This window comes from Artemia franciscana, unplaced genomic scaffold, assembly GCF_032884065.1.
Source record: "Artemia franciscana unplaced genomic scaffold, ASM3288406v1 PGA_scaffold_30, whole genome shotgun sequence".
Taxonomy (NCBI): domain Eukaryota; kingdom Metazoa; phylum Arthropoda; class Branchiopoda; order Anostraca; family Artemiidae; genus Artemia; species Artemia franciscana.
The window spans coordinates 2052052-2067197 of record NW_027062662.1 but is presented as its reverse complement, the minus strand read 5'-3'; the positions used below and the strand labels follow the sequence as shown (position 1 = coordinate 2067197).

Here is a 15146-nt window from a genome sequence, read left to right as displayed (position 1 = left end):
AGACGTCGATAAAACCCTACACAAACTTTATGAGTCATGTGATTTTCGAGGGGTCTGACCCAGAGACTACACAACCTACTCCAGAACTCAAAATAGCTTGAAGTATATTTTAATGCATTGAAATTAAAAAAAGCAGAAGCTGGTGAGTTAGTGTTCTAGAGGTGGTCAACCCTTGAGCGATGACAAGCCAGCGCGCATTATTTCATCAACTAGTAGAAGGTTGGTAGCAACGCCAGTCCTGAAAGAAGAGAACGAATAAGAGCATATTAGTATATAGCAATAGTAAGCAGTGGTAAGGCAGTAATTGACGCAGACTCTGAGGTGAAATAGTGGGGTTGTGTTGGCTTACATTGCGTTTGATTTGTCTGTGTTACTTTTACAAAATAAAACAACAACAAAAAAATGAACCACATTGTTTCTCAGCCTTTATGCCGATTTCTCGTGAACTGGTGTTAAACTTGCTTCATTGCAGCGTTAAGTTTCAGGAATAAGTGGTAGGTCGAGAAATTCTTCAGAGCTTTCTTTTCCATATACTTAAAAATTTTGTCTGCAAAATGTTAAAAAGCCAATTTTTTTCACAAAGTGGTTTACAAAGACTGGATTGTTCTGTGGGGAAATGGGAGCCTGAAAACCCAAAAGTCACCTTGAGACGTAGTCAATGACTTGTAGCTAACACAAAACCGACCCTTTGACAATAACGGTAGTTATAAGCAAGTTTTACCACTCCTTATGTTTTGTAAATACGTTCTGAGACCATACTGGTCTCATGCATGACGTATGAAAGAGAAAGAAAATAATAAATGAAACGACAATAATCAAATAGGTGAAAAACGAGGATTTTGTCAGCCAGCAGCAAAATATGAAAAACAAGCAAATATTTCGACAAGGACCTCGTCCAAGTCGTCCTCAGAGCTCAAAAAAATAAGAAAGAGGAAAAAGAAACAAAGAAGAAACAACAACACAATCTAACCTTCTTAAGTGACCTGTACGAGAGGATAAAAGACACTGAATCAAACAACAAAAACCAACTTGAAATCAAGGAAAGAGAAGTTACCAATTAGATTGAATAAGTATCCTTTGCCTTGCAACAGATTTCGCCTGTCTAAGACATTTGAACAATTCTACAATGTTGAAAAAGTTTCACTTTATTTTATTGCCAAAGATGAACCTCAAATCAAAACGGGACATCCAGTATTCTCGAAATAATTCTTATGAACAAGCTTATATGCCTGGAGATTTTCGATTGCTGATTGGCTCTCGGAGAAAATTAAATATCAAAGTTTAAGTTCCCTCTGACTTCGCGACAACCTTAAAGCCGTAATTTGCTCCGAAAATATAAGATTTTTATATCGTTGGATTTCCAAATTTCAGATATATCCATTTATAGAAGTAGAATAATGATACAGATTGTACTTTTTCTTAGAGAACAGTCTAAATTCGCTTAAAAAAATTGAGAAATTCACTTGTTTTCCTGTCTTTTTGTTGTTTTTTTTTCCTATTTTCAACAATTTTCGATCTAAAACAATACAAAGCAAATTTTAGAAATTGAATAAATAACTAAAGGAATCAAATGAAATTGGAATTGTCACCTTAAAACTAATATACCAAGTTCGTCTTGCGTTGAAATATTACCTTCCACGACCCTTACCGAAATTAAATTTGCAAACCACAGATAACGCAAGCTTGCGAAGGAACGAGTCCAAAACGATGAATAAATCTTAACCCGAGGGCTCGGTTGGAAGCCCCATCTTATAGGAGCAGAACTACTCTAGGCTTTAATAAATAGTAAGAGGAAATCGTAATCTTAAATAAACAAAGATAATATTTTACGCCAATATCTACCTCTTCCGTCATAGAGCTAGATTAAAAATGTTTCACAATTGCGAAAAAAAAGTAAAAACAACTAAAGATTAAAGCAGGGATTTTTATCCTTTAAATACCCAGACAACTGATCCATTGTCAAGCATGGTCCCGTGTCTATAGCTGTTAAGAGTTTTTACCACTATGACTTCAAACATGTCAAAATAAAACCAATAGGACCAACCAGAGATTAAGTCCCAAACGATATATTGGTAGGAGTATGCACATCCATCGCTAAGAATCCTAACAATGAGCACAGAAAACAAAACGAAAATACTTTATGCTTTTACCTAGGTCATATCTGAAGTTGTTGGGGGGGGGGACCCGGAACACTCAACCCAAAAATTTTTTGTCAAACCCGTAAAAAAGTAATAAAAATACAAATAAAATTTTTTAATGAGTTCTGTAAAAAAAAATTGTCCCCCTCCCCCCTCGAAAAATCCAAGATTCATGCTTGGTTCATACTTTGAAGTTGCAATTTCAGGCAATATCAGGTTAACATGGAGTTTGACATGTGCACAGCTCGAGTTCTCAAAAATGTACAACAACTTACAGAATGGCCTTAATATCAAAATCCTTCAATAACAAAAGAAGATGATGTATACATACAACTTTTTTATTTTCGTTTCGACTCATCTTCCATTCTCACTATTTGATTTTCCGTTTTTTTACGATTTAAGTTTATTCGAGTTTAATGAGATAATCTACGGAAATCAGCATAAATAGGAATATTCAGTGAAAATCCCCAATGTCTCTGGAAATGTTGAAGCACGAAAATTTTGGCGTGGAGAAAAACATTTATATCTCATTGCCTGTTCGTGCGTTTACCCACAACACCCATGTTTTAAAGAAAAAAAAATGCAGTGCCTGCGGTTATAAAATCCGTGGATACCGTGATAGAAAAGAGAAAACGGAGCTGACAGAAAGGCTAAACCTATTTCGTCACTATAACTTTTTAGGCGACTTCGCCCGTGCTCTTTCGCTTATTCTGACAGCTTCCATTGGTCCGGAAAAGCCATTTCCAGAAAAAGCCAAATCCGGTGAACGAAAAAGCAATGTTCCCCCGGTGAACTTGCCTTAAAAAGCGTAACGAAGACAAGGTTTGATTCTAGCTATCAGACTTCATCCAATAATTTGTGAAAGGGTAATCGTGACCATAGAAAGTCCCATTTAGTTCATAAAGCTTGGGAGAGAACCTCAAAGGAGACACAGTTGCCAGGTAAGGATGCGGTACACTAAGTGGAGATCATTATGCTACTTTAACAGCAGACCCCCCCCCCCCACCAAAGCCTGATATAGGATTTCACGGATTTAAATATTAACCGTTCCTTCTTTTTTATAATGCGTACTGACTACATGCTATTATCTCTGCGCAGCCTACACTGCATCGCACTTATCGCACCTCGACTTTCAATATTAATAAAAAGGATACAAACATGAGAGAGATGACTTACCCAGCCCGAATCATTTGCTCTACGACGCAAAAGTTGTCAACCACACCTGTTTCAATTGGCAGCATAGGTTCACCACTGGAAACATCCAAGCCAACTGGTTGATCCAATTTTTTATACTCCTGTTCAAGTTTCACAATTGTGTCCTGGGGATCAAACCCAGAATTTTGAGCTATAAAATTATACAAGTCAGTAAAATAAGAGAGGAACAGAATTGTCCGAGCCCGTTCAGTATGTACATCATTCAGAGGGTTAAAATGCTGTGAAACACGTCCACTCAATTTCTAAGAATTTTCCTGATTTCCCCACATGTTTTATTTTGTATTTTCCACGGAATTTCATCATCATGGACGGTATCTGTTGTCACAAAAAACGTCATTGTTTTCTTATAGCATTACAGAAGCTATCAGCATTTTTACTCTCTCCAAATTTATTAATATCAATAGTCTATGGCCTATAATTAATCTCTAAGGAATATTTAAGAATTCATATCCGAGCAATTTTTTTTTTAGCAAATTTGCCTTTTTGTCAGTTAATTTGCAATCTAAACCTTCTTGATACGCCTTTTAAAGCTCTCCGAATATATAAATTGCTACCTTTGCAAATGCAAGATATTCTCTTTTTTCTTGCCAAGAAAAAAAACTATTGAAAATGTTAATTATCTATTTACTGAACAAATTATTTACAGGTTCTTACACTTTAAATTAACTGCTACGCATTTTGTGTTCTACAATAATTCAGCATTTTCTTTTCCTTATTTGTCTTTCTTTACTTTATTAAAAGTCATACGTTATTAAAAAGTCTTGAAGGCCGCATTTCTTCTCACATTTCAAGAGCGATTGGGTATGGCAAATTTCATGTATGGACAGATTTTTGAAAGTTGAGTTTTTTTCTTTCTTTTTTTTACTCTTGAAATACCAAGAACACTGAACATGAAATCTGACTGTTGGTTGCTAATTAAGTGGAAAATAAGCCATATATATCTAAAAAGAAAAAAAAAAACAACAGGAAAATCGGGATTTCAATTTCCAATAGAAAGGAACTCGATATGCAATAATGCTGTTTTCGGTAATAGTAGGCAGGAAACTAAAAAAGAAAAAAAAACCGCAGATGAAGATTCTGCTAAAAGCCAGGTAAAAACACATGGCACAAAACCCGCTTAAGAGGGTGTTTCTTTCTTTGAAGTGCACCTATCTTTGAGATCAACAGATTGTGATCTCTTACTGACAAGGAGAGAAACGTGAAAAACAACAACCACTATATAGCACTACACAGCAAAACCATGAAAAAAATGACCTATAATAAATTCTTGTATACCATTTTTAGAACTCTTTTTTTGTTAAATTGGGTCAAATATTAAAAATTGACCCTCCTCAAATGGTCACAATAGGTTTATATGTGTGTATGTCTTAAACTAGCTTATGTTCAACATACTAACTTATCACTAACTATTTTAATAACCCAGTAAAAGTTTAAACAAAAAAAAATAAGTTCACCTACTTCCAAAACATCTGGCATTCGGATTTAAGTTAGTCAAAACAAAATTCAATGCGTAAGTCAAATCGTATTGTTCATCAAATAGTAATCGAAGTGTAAATACTGGGTGGTTTTCTAGGGGGAGGGGGTCCAAAAATGAGAACAATATTCTCGTAAATGAGAACTTTGTTAGTCGTTAGATTTTAGGTGAGTGGCTGACCTTGTTTTGATTTGGGTTTACTCTTTTTAATTCGTTCATTTTTAACTTTTACTTTTTTGTTACCTTTTTAATTCTTCCAACTCATTTTGTTTCAAAATGAAACAGGTTTTTGTTTCATTTTAATCCTCACGTTGTTTGCTATTTGTCCATAAAAATTTTTTTTCGCTTACTTTACTTTAATAAATACAAAATGATTTTTTTTTTCATGTTTTTAAAGGAATAAATATCAGCACATGTATAGTAAACTGACAGTCCGCGGTAATTTTTTTTAGTAAACTACAAATTACGCGCTTGGAAGGCTATTTTACTTTATTTCTGCTCATTTTTTGGCTTAATGGAGCTCTTTACTTTTCTTTGAAAAAATTGAAAAAAAAAAAAAAAACCTGGTGTAAATTGTTTGCATTTTCGTTCAAGAAACGTGAATTTCATTCTTTGAGACTTTCTCTAACATTGCTGGAGAACGGGAGCAATTCTCCTCTCAAAATATATATTTTTTTTGTTGCACCCGCTATTTAAGCAGGGTTGTGTATTATCACCCTTTATATGGATCATTTCGATGGGCTTTGTCTTAAGGAGCACAGGAAAGGCAATGGGAGGACACAGAACCCAATGCAATGTTGAGAAAAAACTTTCCTGGAATTGGATTATGCTGATGATCTAAGCATCCTAGATGTAAGTGTGAGAAAAATGAATGAGCATTTAGAGGTTTTGCGACTTCAGGGTGCTAGAATAAGTTCAAAAATTACTGTTAAGAAGACTAAGTCGCTAAGGCTAGGAATAACTGAAGATGTGAAAGTGATGTTGGGTAACGAAAAGATTGGTCAGGTGAACAGCTCACTTACCTTGGTAATATTATTAGTAAAGAAGTGGGAGCAGTGAAGATATTAAAAGTGGAATAGCCAAGGCTCAGGGCGTTTTTTCACAGTTGAAAAAAATTTGGAAGAATAGGAAGATAAGTCTGCAAACCAAGATTAGAATATTGGAAGCTATAGTAATGACAGTGGTCAAATATGGTTCGGAAGCATAGGCGCTCCGAAATACGGATAAAGATTAGCTAGGTGTTTTCCAGAGACATTGCCTACGGATTGTTCTGGGTACCCAGCTGATTGTAATAGGTACCCTGTATCTAGGACTATAATAAGAGATAGGATGAGATGGCTAGGGCACGTTCTGCGGATGAAGGATGACAGACTGCCGCAGAATTTCCTTTTCGGCCAATTGCCTAGGGCTAAACGGAAATCTATCCGCGGTTGCGGTGGGAGGATGTCATAAAGAAAAATTTAAGAGAAACGGGAATTTCATGGGAGGCTGTAAGGAGGGACGCTTTGAATAAGCTGTGATGTAGGAAGAGCGTGCGTAGCTGTGTTGGCCTCAGGCAGGTTGGTGCTGCGCTGAGTCATTAGTAGTAGTAGTATTTTAGTTCCCCTTATAAAACTTCAATCTAGCTTTTCTTCTCTTTTGTTTTTGTGATGGCAGACCAATGTGGCTCACGAAATTATCTGTTAGGAGCATTTCTTTCTATAACTAGCAGTGAACTAGGCGCAAACATTTAAAGGCACTCATCTTGCTGCCAATTGCTTTCTTTTTAATAATAGAACTTATTTCACAATATTAATTTTGCCAATCTTTAAATTTCTCGGTTTTTTATGATTTTTTGTTTGTCAAGATTTTTGTTGTTTTATTGAATTTAAAATTTAAATCTCACCCTCCGGGGCTTGTGATATCGATTTCGGTCATAAATATCGTGCCTTTCTATCATTAGCGCTCAATTACCCACAAACATTAAAAAGCACTCATTTTGCTGCCAAATATTTGTCTTACTTAGCACCGGGACAGGATCTTATTACAAATCCGACATGAACAAAATATATCGAGAAATCCCAACTCAAAATTTTGTTTTATATCCATTACAACTTCAAGCGAACCATTAATTATTTTTTCGTCTGTATTGAAGATGGAATAGCTATTCCTTGAGCTTAATTATCTAAAATGAAGCAAGGATAGCACAATCCATTCACAAGACGCCTTAATGCACATCGATATATCGGCATTGATATCGATCATTTATACATAAACATCTTAAACAGACTAATGAACACACTAATTTCCGAAGAGCTTTCCCTCTCCAGGAAGGGCCTCACCTCATATAATGAATTCCTGCATACGTCACTCTGCAATGAATAAAGCCCCTATTAATTTTCTTCAATTAAATGAACTCAATATTTAAAATGGAGTTTTTTTTTGTCTAAATGTTGAAATGCCCATGCAGTTTCTAAACTTGTTCAGAAAAAAAACTTGGAGTTGAATATTTACAAGATTCATAAGGTGGATGGGCTTTATTCCCTTCTACCAAACCAAGCCACATCATATGTGTGACAGTAATCAAGAACACGGAGGAAGAAACTGCAGAAAAACAAATGATCTTACCCAAGACTTTAGGTATGATTAGCAAAGCATTGGCAAAACCTTGTACACCTAGTCGGGCTCGCCCTTTCACCTCGTCTTTAAACTTCATGAGCTCAACGTACGCAGCCATCTCAAAGGCACCGCCACCTGGGACAACACTCTTGTCTTCAACTGCGTTCAATATGGCACGAAGACCATCGCGTATGGCGTCTTTGGTTTGTATGAGGCCATATTTTGTTGGACCCTTGATGAGAATTGTGACACTACGTGGGTTCTTGCACTCTTCAATAAAGGTGAATTTATTCTCACCCTAAATCATAAAAAAAAATACCAACGTAAATAATTTTTATGAGCCCGACAAAAGAGCAATTTTGAAGAAACACTCAAGGTCATATCAGGGAGTATCGGTAAGTATTTTGTTATAAAAGCCCATTTCTTTTTTTTGGGGGGGGAGGGGGCTTTCCCTTCCAAAATATTGAAAATGACAGACAAAGAAAGAAAAGGGGTACAATCTCACAAAAATTCTAAGTATAGTAAGAATAGTTATTTCCATTACCAAACGAAAGAACGTACCTGATCATGGAAATACATCAACAGAATTTTTACGGAGGAGGAGAGGGGGCACAATAACGAGTATTTTTAAGCCACCGCTTTCCAATGCTAGTAGAGGGCATATCTCTTTAGAATGCCCCAACCCTCCCTCTTGTGTGCTCAGCCAACACTACTACTGACAACTCACTGCAGCACCAAACCACCTGAGCTGAACACAGCTACGCATGCTCTACCTCCATCCTTACCTATTCAAAGCCTCCATCTTTACACACTCCAAAGTAGTTCCAATTTCCCTTAAATTCTTCCTTACGACCTTTTACAGCCCCATTCAGAAAAAAATCTGCTTTTATTTGACCCTAGATGGTTGGTCGAAAAGGAAGATTTTCAGCAACATGTTATCCTTTATCCGCAGAACGTGTCCTAGCCATGCCAACCTATCTCATCACATACCTACGAAGAGAGATAAGAGCAAATTGCTCGTTTGACTTGCTGACTGAAATATGGTCAGTCGGATGGGTACCCAAAGGAATCCATTGACAAATCCGATGGAAACATCTAACAAAACCTCTTTCGTTTCTCCTAGCACCCAATCACCAAGACCGTGCTCGACCACTGTCATCACTGTAGCTTCCAGAATTCTAATCTTGGTTCGCAGATCTTCCTATTCTTTCAAGCTTTTTTAGCCTGTGAGAAAAGACCCTGGGTCTTGGCTATTCTACTTTTAACATCCCACCATCTTTACTAATAGTGCTACGAAGGTAAGTGAAGCTAATCACTTGATCGATCTTCTCGTTACCCGGTCTTCTCGTTAATCTAAGTCTCATTTGATTCCATGGTCTCCCATAGCCTTTGCCGTGCTGCTTACGATAAAATTGATAAACATGATCAGAGGCAGCGCAATAGCGCTGCCTAAATAAAGAGCGATGTGGGTACAATGTATCAAACAGTTCGTGGTAACGAACTGTAGTAAGTAGCGACCCGGCTCAATAGAAACCAAAACTCTAAAAAACGGAATTTTGTTAGCAATAGCTACATCAAAAGAATCGCATTTTAATGCTGATTTTAAATTTATAAGTTTAATCAAGTTTAGTCTTACCCATCAAAAGTTACGAGCCTGAGAAAATTTGCCTCATTTTAGAAAATAGGGGGAAACACCCCCTAAAAAGTCACATAATCAACGAAAATCACACCATCAGATTCAGCGTATCAGAGAACCATATTGTAGAAGTTTCAAGCTTCTATCTAAAAAAAATGTGGAATTTTGTATTTTTTGCCAGAAGGCAGATCACGGATGCGTGTTTATTTGTTTGTTTGTTTTTTATTTTGTTTTTTTCCAGGGGTGATCGTATTGACCCAGTGGTCCTAGAATGTTGCAAGAGGGCTTATTCTAACGGAAATAAAAAGTTCTAGTGCCCTTTTTAAGTGACCAAGAAAATTGGAGGGCACCTAGGCCCCCTCCCACGCTAATTATTTTCCCGAAGTCAAAGGATCAAAATTCTGAGATGACCAATTTATTCAGCATAGTCGAAAAACCATATAACTGTCTTTGAGGACGACTTACTCCCCCACAGTCCTCGTGGGAGGGGCTACAAGTTACAAACTTTGACCTGTGCTTACATGTAGTAATGGTTATTGGGAAGTGTACAGACGTTTTCAGAGGGATTTTTTTGGTTGGGGGGGGGGGGAGTTATTGAGAAGAGGGGATATGTTGGGGGAAGTTTCCATGGAGTAATTTGTCATGGGGGAAGAAAATTTCCATGAAGGGAGCTCAGGATTTTCTAGCATTATTAAAAAAAAATGAAAAAATAAATATGAAAAAGTTTTTTCCATCTGAAAGTAAGGAGCAGCATTAAAACGAACAAAAATTACTACGCATATGAGGGGATTCGTCCCCTCCTCAATACCCTACTCTTTACGCTAAAGTATTTTTAGTAATTTCAACTATTTATTCTACGGCCTTTGTGATACGGCCAATTCTTAAGGAATTGGGACAAAACTTAAGCTTTGTTGTAAAGAGCGAGGTACTGCTGAGGGGGTAAAACCCCTCATATACTTAATAAAACATACAAATACAAAAGTTCGTTACGTAAGCTAATCCGTAAGTTACGTATATATTTTACTAATAAAAACGTTTGTAAAAAATTAAGTGTTCTAGTTGTCTTTTTAAGTAACTAAAAAACTGGGGGGGGGGCAACTAGGCCTCCTCCACCGCTCCTTCTTTTACTAAATCATTCGATAAAAAACTATGAGAAAGCCATTTAGCCAAAAAAGTAAATATGCAAATTTCGTTTTAATTATTCATTTGCGGAGAGCCAAAATCAAGACATGCATTAATTCAAAAATCTACTTTTCAAAGTTTGACACTTTCTCTCAACTCTACTTTTTAAAACAGTAAAAAACTTTAGCATAAAGAGCGGGACGTTGAGGAGGGACCAGCCCCTTTCATATACGAAGTAATTTCTGTTCGTTTTAAGTTTTAATGTCGCTCCTTACTTTCAGTTAAAAAAAAACTTGTTTTTTTTATTTAAAATTATTTGTTTAGACCAGGGCACTTCGTATCGAAGGAATTATCGTAGAACTTCAAAATGGGCTCACTGGATTGGAAATTGAAGGGGCTAGTGCCCTTTTTAATAGTCAAAAGCGATTGAAGGGCAACTAACTCCCCTCCAACGCTGATCATTTCCTAAAACACATCCAATCAAAACTTTAAGGTAGTCATTTTGCTCAACGTAGTTGAAAGGTCCGTATATTATGTCTTTGAAGATGACAATCCCTCCCCCCTATAGCCCTCAGGGCAAGCGTTGGAAGTTATGCCCTGGGGGCATATAAAGCATGAATATAAAGGATGATCGTATAAACTTCGGTGGGGGCTCAATGGATTGGCAATCAGAAGTCCTAGAGCATTTTTTAAGACTCTGAGTGATAGAAGGGTGGACGCCCCCCATACCTCGTATTTTCTCGAAATGTATCTGATAGAAATTTTGAGATGGCCATTTGTTGTAGTAGAAACTTCAAAAACAGCTCGTTCGATTGGAAATTCAAAGAGACAATGCCCTTTTTAACAGTCGAAAGTGATTGGAAGGCAACTAATCCCTCCCAAACCAACCGTTTCCCCACAATTCCAAACAAAATTTTGAGACTGTCATTTTGTTCAACATAATTGAAAGGTGCGGATATTATGTCTTTGAGGATGACAATTCTAGTGTCCTTTGTAAGATTCAGAGTGACCGGAGGGTTCACCCCCCCCTCCCACACACACACACACACCTCATATTTTCTCGAAATGTATCCGATAGAAATTTTGAGATGGCCATTTGTTGTCGTAAAAACTTCGAAAAAGGCTCTTTCGGATTGGAAATTGAAAACACTAATGCCCTTTTTATTAGTCAAAAGTGATTGGAGGGCAACAAGCCCCCCGCCTCCCAGCCCATCAATTCCCAAATCGCATCTAATCAAAAATTTTGGAATAGCCATTTTGTTCAGCGTAGTTGAAAGTTTTGAAATTATGTCTTTGACAACCTCCATACCTTCTCAAGATTAAATAAAATAAAAGTTTTTTTTAACTGAAAGTAAGAAGCGACATTAAAACTTAAAACGAACAGAAATTATCCCGTATATTAAAGGGGCTGTCCTCTCCTCAACGCCCCGCTCTTTACGCTATAGTTTTTGTTGATTTAAAAACAGAGTTGTGAGAAAGAGTCAAACTTTAGCGTAAAGAGCGTGGCGTTGAGAAGGGGGCAGCCCCTTTCATATACGGAATAATTTCTGTTCATTTTAAGTTTTAATGTCGCTCCTTACTTTCATTAAAAAAACTTGTTTTTATATTTAATTTCTGAACGTTTTTGAATTAATGCAGGTTTTGATTTTGGCTCACCGTACATGAATAATTAAAACGAAATTTACATATTAATTTTTCTTTTTTGGCCTGAATGGCTTTGTCACAGTTTTGATCGGACGATTTTGAGAAAAAGGGGAGAGGGAGGGGGCTTATCTGCCCTCCAATCTTTTAGCTACTTAAAAAGGCCACTAAAACTTTTAATTTTATTTACAAACGTTTATATTAGTAATAAATATTCATAACTTAAAAATTAACTTACGAAACGAACTTCCACATTCGTATCATTTTTATTATGTACATGAGGCGGTTTGTCCCCTCGTCAATACCCTGTTCTTTACTTTAAAGTTCGAATTTTGTTCCAACTTTTTGAGAATGACCCTTGAATTATAAAGGCCGTTTAATTAGAATAAATAGTTCTTCTCAAATTACTAAAAATACTTTAGCATAAAGAGCGAAGTATTGAGGAGGGGACGAACCCTCATATAAGTAATAATTTATGTTCATTTTAAGTTTTAATGTTCCTCATTACTTTCAGTTGTAAAAACTTGTTTTTTAATTTAATTTCTCATTGTTTTTTTTAAATAATACTGGAAAATCTAGCACCCCCATCATAGAAATTCTATTCCCCCATGATAAATTCCTTCATGGAAAGATCCTCTCACGTATCCCCCTACCCTACCATCATAAAAAATCCCCCTGAAAACGTCAGTATACTTCCCAATAACCATTACTATATGTAAACAATGGGCTAAGTTCATAACTTGCAGTCCTTCCCCCGGGGAATGTGGGGGATTAAGTCGTCCTCAAAGAAATAGTTATTAGATTTTTCGACTATGGTGAACAAAATGGCTATCTAAAAATTTTGATTCGGTGACTTTGGGAAAAAATGGACGTGGGAGGGAGCCTAGTTGCCCTCCAATTTTTTGGTCACTTAACAAAGGGCACTAGAACTTTATATTTCCGTTAAAATGAGCCTCTCGCGACGTTCTACGACCACTGGGTCGATACGATCGCCCCTGGGAAAAAAAAAACAAATAAAGACGCATCCGTAATCTTTCTTGTGGCAAAAAAAAATTCAAAATTCCACATTTTTGCAGATAGGATCTTGAAACCTCTACATTAGGGTTCTCTGATACGCTGAATCGGATGGTGTGATTTTCGTTCAGATGACTTTTATGACCTATTTCCCCCTTTTCGAAAATAAGGCAAATTTTCTCAGGCTCGTAACTTTTGATTAGTAAACCTAAACTTAATGAAACATAGATTTAAAATACACATAAAAATCGAATTGTTATATATATATATATATATATATATATATATATATATATATATATATATATATATATATATATATATATATATATATAACAGGGCAGCTTTTCCTGCCCTGTTATTAAGAATCGGATAAAGTGCAACTCCACCTTTCACCCATGAGTGCACCAGTCTCAGTTATTTCGTTCAATATAAATGGCACCAAAGATAAGGATTTTGTTATTGATGAATTGTACGGTTCCTACGATTTAGTATGTCTCCAGGAGCATCTTCTCACTGCTTCAAGTTTGCTATCATACTGCGTTCCTGAGTCCAGCAAAAGTTACTGGCGGTCACCCTTCCGGTGGACTAGCCTGTGTCTTTAAACGGGACATTCATCTACCCTCCCCAGTACTCTTCTACTCCGACGATTTTTTTTGGCTGTGCGTGTGGGCAGTATTGTATTTATAAACTCTTATCTCCCATATGAAGGATACTCGATCAGATCCTTAACTAAATTCTCAAAGGCTTGTGGTCTGCTGAAGAATCTTGTGAATCAGGTACTGTCAAATTCTCTACAATATATAATAATTGGGGACCTAAATACTGATATTAATCGATCTTATGTGAGAAGTGATTCGCTTTTTGAGTGTCTTCCGTCGTACCGCTTTGTGCCCAAATCCCTTTCATATGTTCATCATTCTAGAAGCAAAAGTGATATTGACCATATTATTTGCTCGCATGGTATTATCTCTTCTTCTGCTTCTGTTCATGTTAACGAGCAAGATACTGACCACATGCCAATTTCAGCGACATTTACAATGGATATTGATCTATCGGAAACCAATTGCTCGCGAGAAAAATCGAAGTGGTTTGAAAAAAGTAATTGGAGCAAAGCCAATATGCCGCACTACATCTCTACCTTAACAACCCTTTTTTCTACCATACGTGTTCCATATCATACGTTTCAGTGCCAGGTACCTACGAATGGTAAAGCCTATATTGACTGTTATTATAACCAACTTGTGATGTGTATGAAAAGGGCAGAAGAAGCTGCCGTACCTCGGCAACGTATTCGTAAAGGAACACAAAAACCTATCTGGTCAATGGACCCTTGTTTAAAGTTGATAAAAAATAAAGCGAAACTATGGCTCCAGATATGGAATGAATGTGGTCGGCCAAGTTCTGGGTGTGTCGCTGATCTCAAACGTAAAACTAAAACCAAATATAAACGTTATCTGAGGTCGGCACGTTACCGCGGTATGGACTTCCCTGTGAGTAGGAAGGATTGGCGAAAAGTGATCAATTCTGACAAGTTAAATGATGAAACTATGACAAGTAATTGCCTTCCACCTTCAGCTTGGTATAAACATTATTCTTCGATTTTTTCAGTGATTAATTATTCAGTGCATTCTGTATATACTCGCCTTCTTACCCGCCTCTTTAGCACAACGCTTTCGCAACGCCATATAGTGCCCATATCTTTTTCCTTCCGTAATTGATGCTGTGAAAAGTTTAAAATCTGATTCAATAGATAAGGATGGTATTTCTAAGATGTATATGCCGATTGAATGCATCCCCCTTATATCTCACTTTCAGCTTCTTTTTCAAATGTGTCTATGTACTTCATACGTACCTGAGAGTTTTCTGTGTGGCTCTGTTTCGTCAATTTCAAAAAGGGGAAAGTCACCGACAGACTGTTCAAGTTATCGACCTATTACTGTTTCTTGTAAGATTAGTTAGGTTTATGAGTATATCCTTCTACCTTTTTTGACTAAAAATATTATTGAGGGTGAGAACCAATTTGGTTTTCGATATGGGGTGGGTTGTCAGCATGCGCATAAGATTCTGTCTTCTCTACTGGCTGATAATTCTTCCAAGGGAAATGGTCTTTATATTTGTGCTTTGGATCTTTCGAAAGCGTTTGATAGTGTGGTCCATAGTCAGCTCCTTTTTTCCTTGTATAATTCTGGAGTCAATCTCTCTGTTATAATGCTTCTTAGGTTTTGGTATTCAAACTCTTTTCTTCAATTAAGATCTGCACCAGACACTATTATAAGAATACAAAGAGGAGTTGGGCAAGGTGGTC

At 36.7% G+C, this 15146-nt stretch overlaps 1 protein-coding gene across 1 annotated transcript in view; it reads right to left on the bottom strand.

Moving 5' to 3' along the window:
• Positions 1-93: 93 nt before the first annotated feature.
• Positions 94-15146, bottom strand: part of LOC136041588 (T-complex protein 1 subunit zeta-like) — a 53775-nt gene continuing 38722 nt past the window's right edge. The window contains exons 7-9 of the mRNA XM_065726284.1: positions 7435-7723; positions 3315-3483; positions 94-238 (exon numbers count right to left, since the gene is read on the bottom strand). Coding sequence (XP_065582356.1) covers positions 166-238; positions 3315-3483; positions 7435-7723 — 531 coding nt within the window. The 3' untranslated portion in view covers positions 94-165. The remainder of the gene's footprint in view (positions 239-3314; positions 3484-7434; positions 7724-15146) is intronic.